This window comes from Helianthus annuus, chromosome 15, assembly GCF_002127325.2.
Source record: "Helianthus annuus cultivar XRQ/B chromosome 15, HanXRQr2.0-SUNRISE, whole genome shotgun sequence".
Classification (NCBI taxonomy): domain Eukaryota; kingdom Viridiplantae; phylum Streptophyta; class Magnoliopsida; order Asterales; family Asteraceae; genus Helianthus; species Helianthus annuus.
In genome coordinates this window covers 59,007,360-59,027,709 of record NC_035447.2, presented here as the reverse complement: position 1 = coordinate 59,027,709, position 20,350 = coordinate 59,007,360, and the positions used below count along the sequence as shown (strand labels likewise).

Below are 20,350 nucleotides of genomic sequence, written 5' to 3'. Positions count from 1 at the left end.
AGAAAATCTTTTTGGCTTTTATAAAGTTTATATTAAAACACGCCTAAAATCCTTTTGGTATTTTTGAAATTAAAAGACAACAATTTAAGATCCTTTGAGTGTTATCAAACGACATCACCGCTAATGTCGTGCTGATATGCACCAAACGACGAAACTGTTTAAAAGAAGACAATAGAAGTTAAGCAGTAAATAAATAAATATACACAAACATTCTTTTTGCGAGTTTCGAGGGTAAGAGAATCATATTAGTGTACGGTCATGCCAAAACACTCTTGTTGTTCAGTTAATTAACATTAAGATAAACATCCTATAACAATTATCGGTATTGTTGTCCACTTAAGCTCAACTTATCAGATGTAATCATGGCGAGGGGATACGTTAAGGTATGATTTATACTTACCGACCGGTGTTCATCCACGTCACGACACATTCCCGTATCAAGGTATGCACGAGGGTTTATCTTACCGGTGAGTATACCGATTATCATCTGTTTGACCGTATATGATGTGAGATTCTCACTTATTTTGTATTGAAAACAAGCCCTATGTGATATAATCACTTATTGATGAGGAACTTGATTTTCATATGCATGAGGGCACAGGTGCAAGTCCGTGAACAGGTCAGTACTTCCGTACAGCAGAGAGACGAACTTGACACCCGGATAAATGTGATATTTTATCACTTATTTGTTTGGACATGTGATTGTTTATCACTTATTGAGGTCGTATGCAATATGTAATATGTACACGTATGTATAGTATCATGGAAGATCTAGACTTGCGTCCCCGTTATTTTTCGGTAAAAGATACAACCATGATACCCAGATGATAAGCAGCATAAAGACCGAATATCTCAGAACCTCGGCAATCTATCAAACGAAATTTCGGTACTAAGACCATATGCCAATGAATGGTTCCCACCTGGTCTTCAGTCGATTTAAGATTTATATCACCCTGCACACTTTAAAATGATTGTGAGCCTACCGATACATCTTATATAGAGTTGCTTATTGTTTTTCATTTAAGGTTTAAGGAGGTTTGGATAGACCACTGATGTACTATCATTTTCTCTTTTGCTCGCCAGGAAACTCATTTTTGTTTTTCCATTGTTTTTGTGTTTTTGAAATTTTTCGATGTTTTTGGATTTTCCGATTTTTTGAATTTACTCCCCCTAAAATCAATAAACTAAGACAAATTTAAAAACACAAAGGTATTTACAAAAATGTTTTTCCGATGTTGGTTTTACTCTTGCTTGACCTTAATGCCGTTTACCAATAATAAAAAGTCAAATATTGATTTGTCAAATGCTTTGGTAAATAAGTCGGCACGTTGGTCATCGGTGTGGACCTTAACAACATCGATTAGCCTTTTGTCAAAGCAATCACGTATGAAGTGATATTTGATTTCGATGTGTTTGGTCTTCGAATGCTGCACAGGATTTCTGGTGATATCTAAAGCAGCAGAATTATCAACGTAAATAGGAGTAGTTAGGAATTCAAAACCGTAGTCCCGCATTTGTTGTTGGATCCAAAGAACTTGGGAGCAACAACTTGAGGCAGCAATGTATTCAGCTTCGCATGTTGATGTAGCGACACACGTCTGCTTCTTGCACTGCCATGTGACTAGGCGATTTCCTAAAAACTGACATCCAGCCGTTGTGAATTTACCGTCGATTTTGCATCCGCCAAAATCAGAATCACTGAAAGCTACCAATTCAAAGTTATTATCCCTAGGGTACCACAGACCGGTGTCAGGGTACGCCTTCAAATAACGAAAAATCCTTTTGACAGCTGCAAGATGTGAGGCCTTCGGGTTAACTTGATATCTGACAAGCAGGCACGTTGGGTACATTATGTCTGGCCTTGATGCTGTGAGGTACATAAGAGATCCGATCATTGCGCGATAGTTTGAGGGGCTAACAGCTTCACCCTTCAAGTCAGGAGTAATTCCGTGATTGGTTGGCAATGGGGTACCAATGGGCGTTGCATCAGACATCTGGAACCGGCTCAAGATGTCACCAACATATTTAGTCTGATGGATGAATATCCCAGACTCTGTTTGTTGTACTTGTAGGCCCAAGAAGAAGGTCATTTCTCCCATAGCACTCATCTCGAATTTATCCTGCATGATGCGCTCGAATTCCCTACACAAGACATCATTAGTAGAACCAAAAATAATATCATCAACGTATACCTGTACCAGAAGAAGATCTCCATCTTGTTCTTTGATGAAAAGAGTACAGTCGATAAGACCTCTACGAAAACCGTTCTCCAGCAGATAATGAGATAAGGTTGCATACCAAGCTCGCCGTGCTTGATGAAGACCATAAAGAGCTTTGTTGAGCAACCAAACCCGATCGGGATGGATAGGATCTTCAAAACCTGGAGGCTGTTCGACGTATACCTCTTCTTCAACCACACCATGTAAGAATGCACTTTTCACGTCCATCTGATAAACCTTGAATCCTTTGAAGGACGCATAGGCTAGAAAGATTCGAATTGCTTCGAGACGTGCAACAGGTGCATAGACTTCGTTGTAGTCGATTCCTTCAATCTGACGAAAACCTTGAACGACTAAACGTGCTTTGTTTCGGATAACAACTCCGCGGTCATCCTTTTTGCATTTGAAAACCCAACGGGTACCAATCTTCTTGTATCCAGCAGGTTTATCTACTAGTTTCCAGACACCCAGCTTCTGGAATTGTTGCAGTTCTTCCTGCATTGCTTCAACCCAAGCGTTGTCTTTCAAGGCTTCTTTCCACGTTCTTGGTTCTTCCTGTGAGACATAACACGCGAAGGACCAATCGTTTTGTTGCCCAGATTCTCGAATAGCTGCATACAAGCCTGCATTGTTGTTGTTTCGCAACATGTTTCTTGTTTGAACGCCACTTTGCACATTTCCAATGATGTTTTGTTGAGGATGGGTATTATGAATTCTTGTTTCTGGATTATCTGGAACTGGAACATTTATACCCAGGTTGTTGAGATTAAGATCAACAACCAATTCAAGGCCCGGAATTGACGAAGAGGATGATGCAGTAGCCTCAGCTGTTCTATGGGCATCCACTGGAGGAGTACCCTCTGAAGTACCATGAACTGCTGTTGTTGGGGCTTCTTGATCTGCATCTACGAATTCATCATCCTCTGAAGATTCGTTCAATTCGTTTGCATCATGAAAATCCTCATTATTGAGAGTATTATTGTTCACCGAAGAAGATGGTTCTTGATTAACAAGAATTGGACGAACCACCGGTGAAACTGTTGCATTGTCACTCTCGAAAAACATCCTAGCCGCAACATTTTCTTCAACGGCTTCAACATTGATCGAATTGAAAAAGTCATCGTACTCAAACATCCAAGGTTGACCCGGATTTTTGACTGGCAAAGTGTGCCTTTGTACTCTGACCTCAGACCATTCCTCGACCCTTTTAGTCTCTAGATTCCAGACTCGTAAGTTAGGGGTGGCGTACCCAAGAAAGTATCCATCAATTGCTTTTGCCCCAAACTTTCCATTAGGATCGATGATTGTGCATGGAGCTCCAAACGGTTCTAGATAAGACAAATCTGGTTTCCGTTTTTGAAGAAGCTCAAAGCAGGTCTTGTTGTGCCTTTTGACTGTAAGAACTCTGTTCAATGTGTAACATGCAGAGGCCACAGCTTCAGTCCAGAATGGAATGGGTAGCTGCGACTCTACCAACATTGTCCTAGCAGTCTCGATCAATGTGCGGTTCTTACGTTCAGCGACACCATTCTGTTGAGGAGTATAAGCTGCACTAAACTCATGAAGAATACCTTTTGAAGTGCAGAACTCCGCCATGGAATGATTTTTAAATTCAGTACCATTGTCGCTACGTATCCGCCTAACCTTTAACTTATACAAATTCTCAATCTGAATGATCAAGTTTTTGATGATGCCAAAAGTTTCACTCTTGTGTGCCATGAACGCAACCCAAGAAAATCTAGAATAATCATCTGTAATCACGAGGCAGTATTGATCACCCCGAATACTCTTGTGCTTGACAGGACCGAACAAATCCATGTGCAAACGTTCAAGAGGAACTGCCACCGTGTTGATCTTCTTTGTAGGGTGCTTCTTCTTTGTTTGCTTTCCTTTCTGGCACGAAACACAGACGTCTTGAAGATGGAAATTTTTGAGGGGAACTCCATTCACCAATTCATTTGAAACCAAATGATTCATTTTGCGTAAGTGAATGTGACCCATTCGTCTGTGCCAAGAGATAGTGTCTTTTTCTGTGGCTTTTGAAACGAAACAAGTTGCTTGTGCAGACGTAGTAATAGCTTGGCTCATGTCAAGGACGTACAAATCATTTATCCTTGGAGCCGACAAGAGAATCCATTCTTTTGGAATTTTGAAGCCGGGCTTCAGCACATAACATCCATTAGCATCAAAGTGTACTGAAAATTGCTTGTCACAGATTTGAGAAACACTAAGAAGATTGTGATCAAGTTGTTGCACAAAGTTGATCTTGTCAAAGCTGACAATCCCGTTGGATATCATTCCTTCACCCGTTATATATCCACCTTTATCTCCAGCAAAAGCAACATAACCTCCTCTAATAGATTTAACGTCGTAGAGAAGCTTCATGTCGCCTGTCATGTGCCTGGATGCCCCACTATCAACAATCCAATGACTACTGACAGTTCCTCCTGGAACACCCTGCACATGAACTCAAATGAATTAGTTGGAGATGGGGACCCAAGCCATTGTGGTCTTGGGTCTTCCATTTTCATCAATGACAATAACTTCTTGTCTTTGATGGTTGGTGAATTGTGATGGTCCCCCTGATTCAGTAACCGATTTAGGTTTCCAGGTCTGTTTTGTTTTACCAGTGTCTTTCTTTAAAATTTTAACTTCTTGATTGTTTGAAGTTTTAGAATTGTCTGGTTTTACAGCAACAGATTGTTTTTGAACCACATCGATTTTAATTGCTTTTTCAATCTTCTTGACCTGTTGGCGTTTCTGTTTCTTCTCCCTTTCTTTTGCAAGGCGGGGATCTTGTTTTATAGAAACAGATCGCTTACGGTCATTGTGGTCACGGGGAACATCAACCTTTTCTTTTTGCTTATGAAGATATGGACAATTTCGAATGATATGTCCAATTGTTCCACACTCAAAACATGATCTTCGTTCTACAAACCCCGAAGTATCATGTGATCGCTTAGCCGATGATGTTGAACTTTGTGAACCCGAGGTACTAGGCTGTGAACTGTTTTGTTCATTTCTTTTCAAAACAGTAGCTTTCTTGACAAAATCTAAGTTAGATTTATTTTCAAACGTTTCAATTTTGTCCGTTCCCGTTGATTTCACAAAGTTTACATTCTTGTTTTTCTTCTGATTCGGCTTCTTTTGAGTTTGAGCCGGTGATTTTCCTTTGGGCTTGGTGTGATTTTGCTGTTTTGGCACTGTTGGTAATTTCTTGTTGCCAAATTGTTTTCGAATCTCAGCCTTTGGAATAGGAGGACACTGTGTAACTGTAACACGTGGTCCTGTCTTTCCCAAAAACTTACTTGTCGAATTTTCAAAGACTTTACAGATTAAGGATTGATTAACATTCTTAATGGGAAAATCTTTGTCTGAGTAAATTTTATCATCACCAACTAGAGTGTACAGCAAATTCACACTCTCCGGCTCTTCTGCAGATTTGGACTCAGTTGCAACAGTCTTAGCGGGTTCTGCAGGGGGATCACATAGAATGTGATTCTCGAGAGGTATGTCCTCATTTTTGGTTACCGCATCAGACTTTGCTGGGACAGTATCATCAGATTCATCATCAGAAGAATCAGCATCCTCAATCACAACTGGAGGATCTTGATTCTGTTCGGCACTTACAAATGTATCTGCTGACACATCTGAATCTGAGGATACTTCCTTTTGGTGTCCGAGTCCTGCAGCAAACTCCTTAACATCTAGAGGCACAGAAGGTTCAAATAACACTCTGTCCTCCTCATCTGGCATGGCATCATAATTGTGTCTCATAGGAGGTGGACATTTCTTATATCCCAAGCACGTCATGTCCCTTTTCTCCTTTTGGACATCAATGATGTGATCCAACACATAGCTAGAACTCAAATAGCTATCCAGCTTGAGTTGGATTGCCTCACTTTCCGTTTTTACACAGACCATTTCTTTTTGCATTGTCTCAAGACGAGAGATATACAAATTAATGTCCGTTTGTTTTCTGGAAACCATTTTAGTCAATTCAGTTTTATCTTTCTTTAATGTCTCAATCATTGACTTAAATTCTTTTTCATGGTTTTCGTAAAACATGTTGGCTTCTGTGCATTTGGAAAGGTCCACAGTCAATTTCTGATTGTGGAGGAAAGTCACATCATACTTTTCTTGCAAAGCGTCATGCTTACTTTGCAAGTCACTCAAATTCTCATTCACAGTAGTATGTTTGTCTTGCAAGTCAAATAAACTAGCTTGTAAAGCATCATGTTTGTCTTGCAACTCAGACATACTTTTCTCCATATCAGCACATCTAGCATGCAACCTAGTACATTCATCACAATTAACAGCAGTGGGTTCATCGACACATACCTGACTTGATGAACCGTCGACATTAGCCATAAAGGCTGAATGGAGAGAAGACGAAGTATAAGCAGCTTGATCCACCAGAATAGATCTTCTTTGAGTTTCTACTGCAGCTTCCTCCAAAAGTTCATCAAAGTCAGCATCATCCGAAACATTAGATGTCTCACCCACATGATCATCACCAGAATTGGATGATTCTTCATCGACACTCCTGCTGTACCCAGAAGAGTCTTCATCTTCAGACGATTCACCACCACTGGCAGAAGATTCTCCACCACTGGTGTGAACTAGCTCCTTCACAACCTGAGCAAAACATGCTGTTCCATCGGGAGCATCACCACCCAACTGGATTGACCAGTCACAACCTTCATCCACCTGAACCGCAAGTGCCCGGTTGGTTTGGTTGTTGACAGGCACCAATGTACGCTCATTGTTTCTGTTCTGCTGGTTGCCTTGGTTTCTGAAGGGGTTTTGATTCCCGTGTTGAGCTGGCTTTGTGCACTCCCTTTTAAAATGACCCCGTTCACCACAGTTGAAGCACTTAACAGCTTGTTTATCGAACCCATACTTGGTGTCTCTCTTGCTTTCCAAGCTGGTTCTTCCAGTACTTTCCATCCAATCCTTTGCTCTTCTCACAGCACTCGCAAAGGCCCACTTGATATCCATCAAGTCCATCTCTTCTTTATCAATCTGCCTATAATCTTCTTGTGTCAGATTAATGTTGCCAATCTGACCTTCTATTAACCCACAGTACGCGTTCACTACAGTGTTAAGCAGCTCCATGTGTTCCTTAGCTACTTCTACACTGATTTTAGAGAAGCTTGACGTGTCGAGCTGTACGGTACCCGGCTTTGATTGTTGACCAGCAGATGATGTTCCTCCATAACATGCACGTTGTGTTTGAGCAGGAGGAGGAGGAGGTGGCTGTATTGGATTTCCATACATGTCTGTGGTAGGAGGTGGCTTTACAGGAACTTGCACCGGATTGCCATACATATCCGTGCTAGTGACAAACGCTGTTTGCAAAGGAGCATGTGGACCTGTTCTTGCAGACGAAGTATTGGAAGTTCCACAATACATTTCAGGATTTTGTGGCAATGGAACTCTCTTCGCCTTTAATGTTTCCTCCTGATCCTTGTTTTCCAGAAGCTGCACGAAGTCGTTGATATTTGTAGTTTTCAACACTCCGTTATACTTCAGGATTTCCAAGAAACTACTCCATTGGGGAGGCAAAGCATCAGCAAACTTTTTCACCACTTCTGCTTGAGTTGTCGTCACACCAAAATTATTCAGCTCAGTAAGCAAATGATAAAACCGACTTGTCATGTCTCCCAAAGACTCCTTATCTAAACATGTGAAACAGTCGAATTCTTTCTTGAGCAGATCATGACGCAATTGACGTGTTGCTTCATTCCCTACTCCTCTGGTTTTCAAACCGTCCCACAGCTTCTTCGTAGTCTTGAAGCTGACAAACTGATGATAGATGTCTTTGCTTAACGCCTGAGTGAGAATGGCGTAGGCTTTCTTTTCTAGATCATATATTTTCTTTTGATCTTCTGGAAGATCGGCAAAACTAGCAGTTGTTGAAGCGGCGACTTCGATAGCTTGATCAAAATCTGTGGTGAAACGTATCCACAGCTCTGTATTTTGACCCAAAACATATGTACGGAATCTATCAGCCCAACCCGGATACTCGTTTAAATGCATCAGCTTTGGAGGTCGATTCAAACTTCCTGTTTCGCTTTCGCTCAGTAAGATGCTTTGGATACTCGGAGTTTGATTCGACACCAATGCCCATTGATTTCCCTGAGAAGATGTCGATACCGGAGACTCGGCCCATGAAGGCGATAGACTTGTAGACGTGTATTTTCCACTGTCTGGCGCCGGCGTACCCCACCATGAGGGAGTGACACCTGAACTTGTATATTTACCACTGTCTGGGGCAGGATTCCACCAACTCGGATTCATGATTGATAAGCAAAATAAATGCTAAGTGAATATTCCGAAAGATCACACAGCCGAAGGATCCTGTTCGAAAGATCTCAAACCACAGAAACTTGTTAACAATAAGCAGACCACAATCGAAAGATCAAATCTTGTTCGAAAGATCAACAGTGCTCGAAAGATCACTGTTGAATCTCGAACAATGATTTCGAAAGATTCACAAACTCGAAGGATTCACTATTTGAAAGATCCTTATCTTTCGAGTTAAATCCTTATCTTTCGGACACCTGTCTTTCGAATAGATTCCTTGATCGAAAGATATGTTTCAGACTTCGAAGGATGGGTCGAAGGATGACAATCTTTCGAGCCTTCCTTGATCGAAAGATGGTCTTTCGATGTCGAAAGATATCTTTCGAGAGATGACACACTGACGCTGATGTGACAGGTTGGTGAAAAGGTGATGGGTAGGTAAGTCAACTTTCGGCAGAAAGGGATGTGCAGGCTGTACCTTCTTACCAACTTTGAAAAATTTGCCCAAAAAGGAAAACCTTATCCTAATACCAGTCACCGGAATATTGATCGGAATATGACCGGAAAACACAAAGTCACTTAAAAACAAGTTTTCAAGTTACCCAACCCAACCTTGAACACTCCCGAAGGTTTAGAAACCGTTTTTCAGTTTAAAATTGAAAGAAAACCACCAAAAAGGGTGCTAAACCAAGTGTCCAAACACACCAAACACTTGAACAAACCCGGTTTTAAACAAGGTAAAGAGCCAAGCTCTGATACCACTTGTAGGTCCCTTGTCGGAGGATGACGAACCTAAACCTTGTTATACAAACTCACTAGCGAGTGCGGAATCCAAGCTAGCAAGCAAACCAGGATGAAACAAGTATAAACACAACACACAAGGTTCACCGATTAACACCAATGTATTAATACGTATGAAGGTTTCGGTTACAAGCACAATGTTTACAAATCTAACTTGCAAACTCTCAAAGTGTGTGTGTGTGTTTCGGACAGAATGCTCTCAAGAAGTCTCTCTATGTTTCTGTCTGTGTGCATCTGTCTAAACTCAACACACTGCATGGGTATTTATACCCAGCCCATGATGTCTGGTCCGAAGGATCCGATAGATGGTCCGAAGGATCATCTATCGATGACAAAGCATTCGAAGGATCAGCAGGGACTTCGAAAGATCACATTTCGAGATCTATCATTCGAAACATATCTTTCGATGAGATCGAAGGATCCATATTATCCTTCGATCTCTTATCCTTCGACACAGAACATCTTTCAACATTTTACAAACTGTTGTCCAAGTCAAACCGGAGGATGGTTGACTTGGTCAACTTACAACACTAATCAGGACATCGTTTACATCGTGACCGAATACAGACAAAGTACAGACACAAGTGCACCAACAAAGGTAAGTAATTAATAGAAAAAACTACACTTTAAATCATACTGAAAATTTAATCACATTTATTGTGTAAAAGTTAAGTTATTACTTTAAGTGCACATTGCTCTGCAGCGTTATATGTTCTTGGTATGCCTGCGGTATAAACTTCATGTAAATACTCAATGAATGGAATCACTACAAGAAAGATATCATTTATTGGCACACTGAAAGGGCCATTGAAGACAACCAGTAACTAAAATTGGCAGGATTTGTTAACCTATGTGTAATAAATTGAGTGGTAATGTAGTACCAGGACCAAAGATTCTCTACCCAGGGTGAATTGGTAGCAATTTTCAGTTGGGCACGGCTGGGCCTAGAATGAATATTACACCCGTTAATGAGATATAGAGAGGAGGATGTGTGTGCTGTGTGCATATGCTTTTTAGCTACATAGAGGAAGATTCTCATGACCTTTGTTGTACAAGGTGATCACTACGCCAACAAAGAATGGCGCACATAGATACCACGGTGATACAGGACAACCTGCAGAGTGCCTTCCGCATCAAAACATCAAGTGTACCACGAGAGATCAAACCACATCAATTTGAACCGTCAATCAGAGATGTCTTGGAATCAAAGTTTGTAACATGGAAGAAAGTGGACACAAAAGATAACACGGCTGATTTTTTTTAACACAGTTAGTTATTTTTTATTCCTATTCATTCGTAAATTTCAAGTTGACAGTTGAATCATGAGACGAATAATTGAATGTATTATCATCACACACCACTATAGTACTAAGAAGGTTGTTTGCAACTTAAGAAGAGTCCTTCATGTTGTATTACTTCATCTATCTAACATTCTTCTTAAATTTTCGGACGTCTAAACAAATTTTAAACGCACGACAAAGTAAAACGTCTTAAACAAAAGATTATTATCATCTAACAAGTTCAAGAGATGAAATTGAATTTCACAACCCCCCAATAGAAAATGTTGAACAAAGTAACAACAATACATCAGAAACATTTAAGCTTTTACAAAGAGCCTAATGTGTTGGCTTTGTCGTTATCATTGAATTCTTCGACAAGCATCCTTAAAGACAAGTCTTCCTCTTCAGTTGTTTCCAACATCATAGAAAGATAACTTTCGCCTACATCCTCTTGCGAATTGAAAGATTCTGTTGCATCTTTTTCCTTCCTCTGTATCATAAAGTACTGAAAAATGAATAATAAAACAAAATCACAATGTTAAGTATAAGTTATCATTAGAAAACAATTTGTATAAAAACAATAAAACTAACAAGATTTTTCGCTTCATCTTCGTAAAGTTCCAGAAAATCTCCCTCTTCCAAGGAATTTTTCTTCACAAAGTCCACTGCAAAATAAAAGAGATGCTTAGATATCATATCCGCTGCCTGCACACATCATTATGAAGGAGTTAACCTCAAATGAAACTTCATAGTACTTACAACAATGATCAAAAAGATATATGTTACCCTTCTGATTCGCCCAGTACCTTTATTACAGAGAAAAAAAACATCATCATATTTTCTATAGAATAAGGATGAATAATCTACCAAACTGTACAGCGAAAACATATATAACAGGCTGAAAGTTAAAAATAAAGAGGTGATAATATATATTACCTGTACCTAATTCTCCACTCGGTATTTGATAAAACCTCTTTCATTACTATGACCATTCCCTCTTTGGATGCAAGGTCTGGTAGATTTTCCTCAGCCTCCCTCTGTGATTGTATTAACATATATGAACACCACAAGAAAATCTAATAAGAGTTTTTTGTCCACAAATCCCATATTCTGTTTATAAATTTACAGCACAAATTGTGATCAGATCACTTGGAATGGAGTTTAGGTACAAGAACAAAAGGTTGACTTCAGTGGCGAAGCTTGAATTTTTCGGCCGGGGGGCGAAACGTACATACCCAAAATCTCCTACTTTAAACTTAAATCGCAACGTTTCACACTTCTCGATTTTAAAAAAAAGGATCCGACAATGTATTAAAACTCACCTTTGGGAGCAAAATTCTTCCTAGATTTCCAACATCAGTAGATGTTAACAGTTTCCGCAGCAACATGCTAAGCTTCTTTTACCATATAAGAGAAACGGTTACAAAAAGTAGCATAACACAATTTTAAATGGTAATATTTCATATCATCCTAAAGCAAACTTACCACATTGTCTCGGGTATAAATGATATGGTCGTCTTGATCGCCACCTTTGTTGCGTCCTGAATTTGTTTTCTTGCTTGGTTTCTTTGATGCAGAGCTTGATGATGCATTTATTTTCTTGCTATCACACAATTGTTTTCTGTTTGCTCTTGCCATCTTAAATTGTAGTTTTTTATTTTCTTCGCACTCGGCTGTTTGGGTAATGTTAAAAGGGAAGCCATTGTGGTTATCCATTTGATAGACTGAGTTCACAATGAGCTGTGATGGGCTTTGGGTGTAGAGCTTAGAGAGTGATGATGAGTGTATATATATCCTCAAGGTAACCAATTAGACATACATTTCATGACCCCAGGCTGATCAAAATTGTGAGTGCATCACATGTATAAGCAATGGCAAAGCCTTGCAGGTTCATGTGTACATACCTAGTGTGTTTTTCCATGTTCCAAGTCACATGAATCATGCCTTGGAACCTCGGTTTCAGCTTAATATACTCTAGTAGTGAAAGAAATGTGATGCTGATTCCTTGAACACATGAATAGCATTGTGGAAAGTGATACATTAGGTGATAAAACATATTCACAAACATATGTAGGAAAAGATTTACCGTTTTTCGTGTCAGCCATAGTGGAAGAATGGGATATATATGTACTTTAACTTATTATATCTCTAGTTTTGGTTCTGAACATATGAATATATAAACATGAGTATGTAACTAATAAATCATAATTACAAGAAAGCATATTATACCAGGAAAAGTAAGACATGTTTCTATAACAGCCTTAAGAGAAAATTTAGTAAGATTAGTGTTTTTTTTTTTTTTTTAAATAGTGATTTATAAATGGGTGGTTTTTTTATTTGTATTTCTAGCGGATATGGGTTTCAAACTACGTATATCTGTTTTATTTATGTTTAAATATAAATTTTATTGAAATTGAGTAGTATCCGAAATAAAAATAAAGTATTTTTAGTCTTCTAGTTACAAAGTTACATTATGCTTTATACAACAAAGTTTCCAGAAAAAATTATATCATGATAAAAAAAAAAGGAAAACCATGCGTATTTAGATTTTTATTAAATATTAGATGCTAAAATTATTAGAGAAAAATTAGATTATATATTATGAAAAATGGAAAAAGAAAAATTTTAAAAAGAAAACTTATGAGAGATTCAGGAAAGAAACCAATGGTTTGAAATACTTAAAATATATAGCAAAAAAACCCACTTTAAAGATACAAAAAAACATCATTTTTTACAAGTAAATATATCCCAAACAGAACAGCTAGAAGATAAGTAAAACAACAAAACTACTAATGTGAATTTATCAAACACTGGTTATGAAACGAAATTACTAAACCCCAAAATCAACATTGTGTATATATACCATTACCAACTACTGCTTATGAACATGAAATGCTCATTCGACTCTCCTAGTACCATTTCTTTTGATTTTTCTTCTATTTGCTTTTACAATTATTATTTAAAGTAACAAAATAACCTTAGAATATTTGAGATAGATTATTGTATGCCGGTTCGACTCTCCTCATATCGTATTTTTTTTATTATTTCAAATAATAAAATAACCTTAGAATATTTGAGATAGATTATTGTATGTAAACTTGGATTAATTTTGTGTGAAAGCCGGATGATCTACAAATGAACCAAAGGCTGCCGTTTGCAAACACCTCTTCACAACCTTCATGATGTTTTGCGAAAGACTGGAATAAGTCAAACGCTACGTCGGTTCTATGAAGCCAAAACCATTTTGCAAAGCGTTGTGACTTTCTGCATGGATTATTTCCACAAATTGGAACCGTCACAGTCAACCATCACAATGGTTCATATATGGATTCTTTTCTCCTCTTCATTTAAATTCAGTCATAAAAAGTATGCATATCACAAAATCTAACCTGTTAGGTGGTAGTCACATATATTCAATGCACATGAGATACCGGTTCAACTCCCTCTCATACCGTTTCATTCTTTTTTCCTCCTGTTTGCTTTTGCGATTATTTAAAATAATAATAACCTAATGTATATAACACATCACCAACCAACAGTACCATTTTCACCAACCAGCGCTAATTATTGTCAAAAGAAAACTACCAATGCAATTTTCAAGCAGCCATTCTACTTACCAGGGCCGGACCGATAGGCTTAGCATTCTAGGCGAAGGCCTAGGGCCACCAAAAAATAGGAGCCTCCAATTTTTTTTTCATATATTATATGTGTATGTGTGTTTGGCCTAGATGAACAAACACATAATGACCCAAACAAATAAATGGTCTACAGCCAAAACTTGAAGGATTATTGGCGAAATTTCTTGAATCCATAAGTTACCAGCTCCCTTTTTCTTGAACGCAATTATGCATCCTCTGCCGATGGGGGGGGGGGGGGGGGGAACTACGGATAATCAAATGCTGCTGATGGTGGGATTTGCGATTGATCAGTAACCATAAAAAAACAATTTTGTGGTTTGATATTTTTATGCAGGTTTAAGTCTCACAAGGGCCCTAGCTTTGTACTTCGCTTAGGGCCTTCAAAAACGTTGGACCGGCCATGCTACTTACAAAATATATCATGTTCAATTCAAATTTAGGCCGCTAATATTGTGTCATTCTTGAAAACGCTTCTTGTCTTTTGAAGTAAAATGCTTTAGTAAGATGTGGGTTAGGGATAAGCAAATGGAAAAGAAAGTTTTGCATGAACTTAAGAATTTTCGTAACTCTAAGAATTTTCGCTACTCATGATACTAAAATTGACAAAGTTATACAAAATGTGATATAAATGTTCAAATAATTCTTATATACGAAGGATGTTTCTTATTTCCATCGTCACCCTAGCAAGGTTGAACATACCATTAACTTAGCAAATCTATATCTTTTTGCATAATACTACGTTACATGTCAATTTGATGCTATAGATTCATCCTTTCCACATTATCAAAATCATATAGTTACAACTCACTTAACAATATTAGCTTATGGAGCATAAGTTACCAAATGAGACACACATATTCAAAGCTATAGTATTCTAAAGTAATTTAATGCTAACATCATTACAGTTACCACCAGATTGGATTTACACATCCACAATTTTGCTGCTTTATGTTCAATTTATCGAGTTAACATAATCCTTTTGTCATGTTCAATATCACGTATCATGTTTTCACACAAAAGAAAGACAAGATTTTATTTAAACATGGAATAAATCATCTTTGTCTAATGTTTTGAATTTAGTTGATTCAACCAATGAAACTTCATATTCTCGTTGAAAGGCATGTGACAATACACCCCCAAGCCATAAAATATGCAACATAAAAAATTGAAACACAAACTTAAAAGAGTCCAACCACCAATGTCACTAACCATTGTTGTCCTACCACAATCGTCGTCGCATATATAGGTAATATATATGTCGTAAATGCACATGAAGATCTATAAACATTTGCTACATATATGTGATATGATCCTGATACTTGAGGAATCATTATTTACCTCATACGTTTCGTTCTTAAAACCCTGCCAATCGAAGTAATAATCGACAAAATCGCACATGATGAACACACTACGACAACTACAACCGGACAAGAATCAATTTATGTCAAAAGACCAAATCGATGTATCCCTTCAAAATATGTAGGTTTTAATGAGACTAACCACTAAGAGATTTGTAATTAGGGTTAAACCCATTAGTGTTAGATCTCTTTCTTTGTCTATATTGATATATATATATATATATATATATCATTGTATTTAGACAAACATAATAATACAAATCTTCATGAAATCCTAGCCTTAAAGGCCCCATACCGCTTTTCCTCTATAATCCTTCTTTCCCTCTCTACTCTTCGTCCTCTTTTCTAGATCTATGTGTTTCAATGCCAATATACACGACACCTTCCAAAACACCATCTCGTCGGAACTGCGACATGTCTGCACATGTTTTGCTTGAATACAATCATTCTATCTCTTCTGATGCCATCACTTTCGTTTCCGTAGCAATTCAGCATACACCGTCCCTGCCGAATCTTAGTGGGGTTTCTGCGATCACGGTGGTACTTTTTCTATAACTATGTCAACCTTATTTTTGCCAAATATACATATTTAGTACACCTATATGGTAACTCCTAATGTGTGAAATGGTTTGTACTTAATGAACACATAATGTACATGTGCATATATCCTACACGAATGTTCCAAGCAAAACTTCTTCTAATTGTGCATGTTATCGTACACATCTATTTACACGTTTACATGAATTTGATGTGAATACAAATGTTTGTTATATACTAAAATCAACCACCTAAATTGTAGACACATTGTAATTAAACATAGTTAATGCATACATGCATATTTCACGTTCAACCCTACTATATTAAAAAACTATATCCGTGAATCGCCAATAAGAAAAACCCCATAACAATCTCACACATCATTAAATTGCATTGAATCACTACATGCATTATTATTTATATTGGTAAATACCATCATGAGATAATATGGTGCCATTGTAGAATCTCTAATAGTTGCATTATGAATAGATTCTAGAAATTATTCCATTACATCATTGCTAGAAAGCAACATTGAGATGAATTATCTCTTTTAATAATCAAATATAACCCTAGTTTGTGAGTTGATAAACCATACATACAGTCATAAGACATTTAAATTGAAATACATTTTTCCCCTTATTAAGTAAAAAAAAACTTGTTGAAAATGTGTTTTTGCAGTTCTTTATATTTACTTAAAGTTGGTTCTCTATTGAACTTCTCTATATATATATCTCTCTCTCTCTCTCTCTATATATATATATATATATATATATATATACATACATACATGGAAGGATTCAACACAAGACTATAAATAATGCAAGAAGTGTAAAACTAATTTGTATATTTATCTCATATTCTAACATTATAGTTATGCTAATGTACACTGAAATATGTATGTGTGCATAAATTTACGAGTATTCACATATTATAAACATATGTACGTGAAGAATCACTATATTTCTCTAATCTACACATGTACGAATATTGTTATGAGAAAGAAAGAGAGTAGAGAAAGTAGATAAACTTATTACATAATGTTGAAAATATGTTCATGTTAGGATTGATCAAATCTCATCACTAGGCTTATTATTGTTTTTATTTGGTGAATTTATTAGCCTGGTCTTATGGGTAATTTCATAATGCATTGGTGTTTACATAGGACTCATATGCATAGAAATATATTTGCATATAAGAGTGGGTTCTTTGGATTTTGTATAATCGAAAATGTAAAGTTATGTATGCAAAAGTCACTATAGGCTGTGTGATTGTCATATTCACTTAAGGCGCTAGGATTGGGTACACATGAACATGCTTAGGATTGTAAACTATGAACGTCTGAATCACCAAAAAGCTAAAGGTAACCTAAGGTGTCAAGTTGTGTAGATGTGATGATGTCAGGGAAACGTTGATTGTGTACAAGTTGTGTAGATGTAATGAAGTTATCAATCAAGGAACTATCTATGAGCGACTCTCATCTTGAGGTGGCATTCAAAAGATCTTCTACATAGGGCCAAAGATTTTGTATCTTGGGGGAAGATTCCATTCACTTGTAAAAAATTTTATTGCACAAAGCAGTGAAAAACATAATTATAGTCATGGCAATAACTTCAAATTCAAATAATGAACAACATGCCTTAATCAAGTTCCTTGATGTCAATGTCGTTACACTGTGTGAAGGGCCTAACATTGCAATGTGCATAGTTAGCGAGTTTGTCGTAGACCATGGCGAAATGCATTTGGAGGTTCTTAAGAAAATCATTATGCGTAGGGAAAAGTTTTGTTGTTTGTTGTAACAAAGTAGAGAATAAATCAAGGGTGGAATGCGTATTCATTCGCCGATGAGATTGTAACTAGTCTTCTTGTTCTTTGTATCTGTTTTCTTTATTGTACTTGTTTAGGTGGTTCCTCAAAGTCTATCAATAAGAGTTCTTTGATTCATGCCAAATCTTTTCCTAAGACTAATTTAATCTCTAGTTTTCAACACCATCATTTATTTTTAATTTCTATACATTCTTGAAGTTCAAGTTGATAGCCAAATCATGAGATAAATATATTACCACCATCACAAACTATTACATTGAGAATTAAGACTATTTAGCGAGAAGAGTCATTCATGTTGTATCACTTCATATCTAACGGGTGTGTTTGGGAAAAGGACTTATTGACTTATTCAAAATGAGTTTTCAAAAAAGTGTTTTTATTAGCTTATGTGGTGGTGAAAGTCAATAAGCTGTTTTTTAAAAGGTGTTCGGTTTAGTTTATTCGTGTAAAATGACCAAAAAGGACATTTTTTTATAAGTCAATAAGTTGTTTGGATTAGCATAAGGAGCTTTAAATTATGATGTGGCATATTTGTAATTGTTTGATTAAAAGTCATAAGGAGCTTCAAAATGACTTTATCCCCTTATTCAAAAAGTTATTTACAAAGTCATTTTGAGTTATCCAAACATCATTTCTACTTATTAACTTTTTAGAAACGTCAATAAGTTAATAAGGAGATTCTAAATGTAATCATTCATCTTAATTTTAGAAGTCTAAACATATTTTAAACTCACCCACAAAGTAAAAGAAAATGTTTACTACTAGAAAATAGACCCTTAATGACACGCATTGATTTTATGACTTGCAAAAGTGCGTGTCACAAAAAAAGTCATCTTTTCTAAAATATGAAGAATTTATGACAAACATTTTTTTGTATAATTTTTTAAATGTCATAAAAATAAGAAATCAAATTATTAAAGTTTCCATTTTTCCATCTTCCTAAAAAACTCAAATTCCCCCTCATTTTTCAATCACCCCCATACCTACGTATTTCCTATCACAACACGTGTGTGTATATATATATATATAGAGAGAGAGAGAGAGAGACCAGAGAGTTAGTGTCGCATGTGACATCTGTGCTTGTAATCTTTGTATAAACTTTGAATAGTTCAATTATCAATGAAACAATATTATTTGACCCCAATATTTGTTTATTTATGTTTGACATTTTGCGCGTTTTGATTTTTGTTCGATTTCAAACTCTATATCGCTTTCTGGAGAGTTATACGCAAACCGATGCGTAAACATAATCAGTTTAACGTGACAAACACTCCGGAACATCAATATATGCTTGACATACCTTAAATAATCATTACATAACTTAAAAATAAGTTTTGAAGGCTTTGGTATGGCAAAATCAAGATTATTCACTTACAGGGACTAATTTTGACAAACTGTGAAAGTATGCCGATTCGTACAGTAACGAACATTCCGGAACTTGATCATAAGTTAAACATACCCTAAATATCTTTTACATAGCTTAGAAATAGGCATTGAGGGGTTCGGTATGCGAAAAATAAACTTTTTGATCAATAGGGACTAAAAGAGTCAAAAGTGCATAAGTTTGCATTTTCGCGCATATCTTACATTCTGAACATATCCGGACATACAAAATTTTTGTAATCGTTAAAATATCTTATTTTAATGATTGGAATGCAAAAATACCATTCGTCGCTTAATTTGGATCGTTTTTGCGTCCGTTCAAGTTTTCGTCGTAATTAACCGAATAACGCAACCGTACGACCAAACAAACCGACATCCGAGATATTTTTGAGCATATTTCATGTTCCCTATGCTTTAACATCTTTGTAGAGCCTTGAAAATGGGTTAACGGGGTTTAAACGCGTCAAAAATGGCTTAATAGCGTTGTAGGGACCAAAACTATCAATTTAGCAAACTTTCTGAAACTGGGCATGTGGTGGCGTCATGCCCCCACTATCTGGGCTTGCTGTGGCGGCACGCCACCACCCTATCTGGGCAGAAAACATGTTTCAGCAACAACACGGTTATTTTCAGCATTTAACTTGAAGTTTAGGGTCTTTTTTGTAACATTTGCAATACCGTATGATGGTTTTTGGGAACCCCTAGTATTCCAAAACCATGTGCCTTACATGTACAGTCCAGATCAAAGCTCAATTATCGAGGAACGATCCTAACAGATCTTCAAACTCTATATAAACCCACCATTTTCACTTCATCTTCTTCACACTTGATCTCAAACTTCTTCTCTAAGTTGAAGCTCTCCTTGTGAAGCTTCATACCTAAGAATTTTTTGAGTTCAAATCTTCATAGCTTGGACCTTTTGTAAGTTTCCTTCATGCTTGTTCATATATTTCAAGTATGAAAGTCAAACAGTGTTTGACTTTCTGCTTTGACCTCGATTT

At 36.9% G+C, this 20,350-nt stretch overlaps 1 protein-coding gene across 1 annotated transcript; it reads right to left on the bottom strand.

Moving 5' to 3' along the window:
* Positions 1-10,934: 10,934 nt before the first annotated feature.
* On the bottom strand, positions 10,935-12,247 carry LOC110913834 (B3 domain-containing transcription factor LEC2-like). The gene is made up of 6 exons (XM_022158652.1): positions 12,095-12,247; positions 11,932-12,006; positions 11,546-11,646; positions 11,369-11,415; positions 11,201-11,274; positions 10,935-11,114 (listed from the first exon to the last, which is right to left on the bottom strand). Exons 1-6 carry the CDS (start codon positions 12,245-12,247, stop codon positions 10,935-10,937), a joined length of 630 nt encoding a protein of 209 aa, XP_022014344.1.
* Between the last annotated feature and the right edge of the window lie 8,103 nt (positions 12,248-20,350).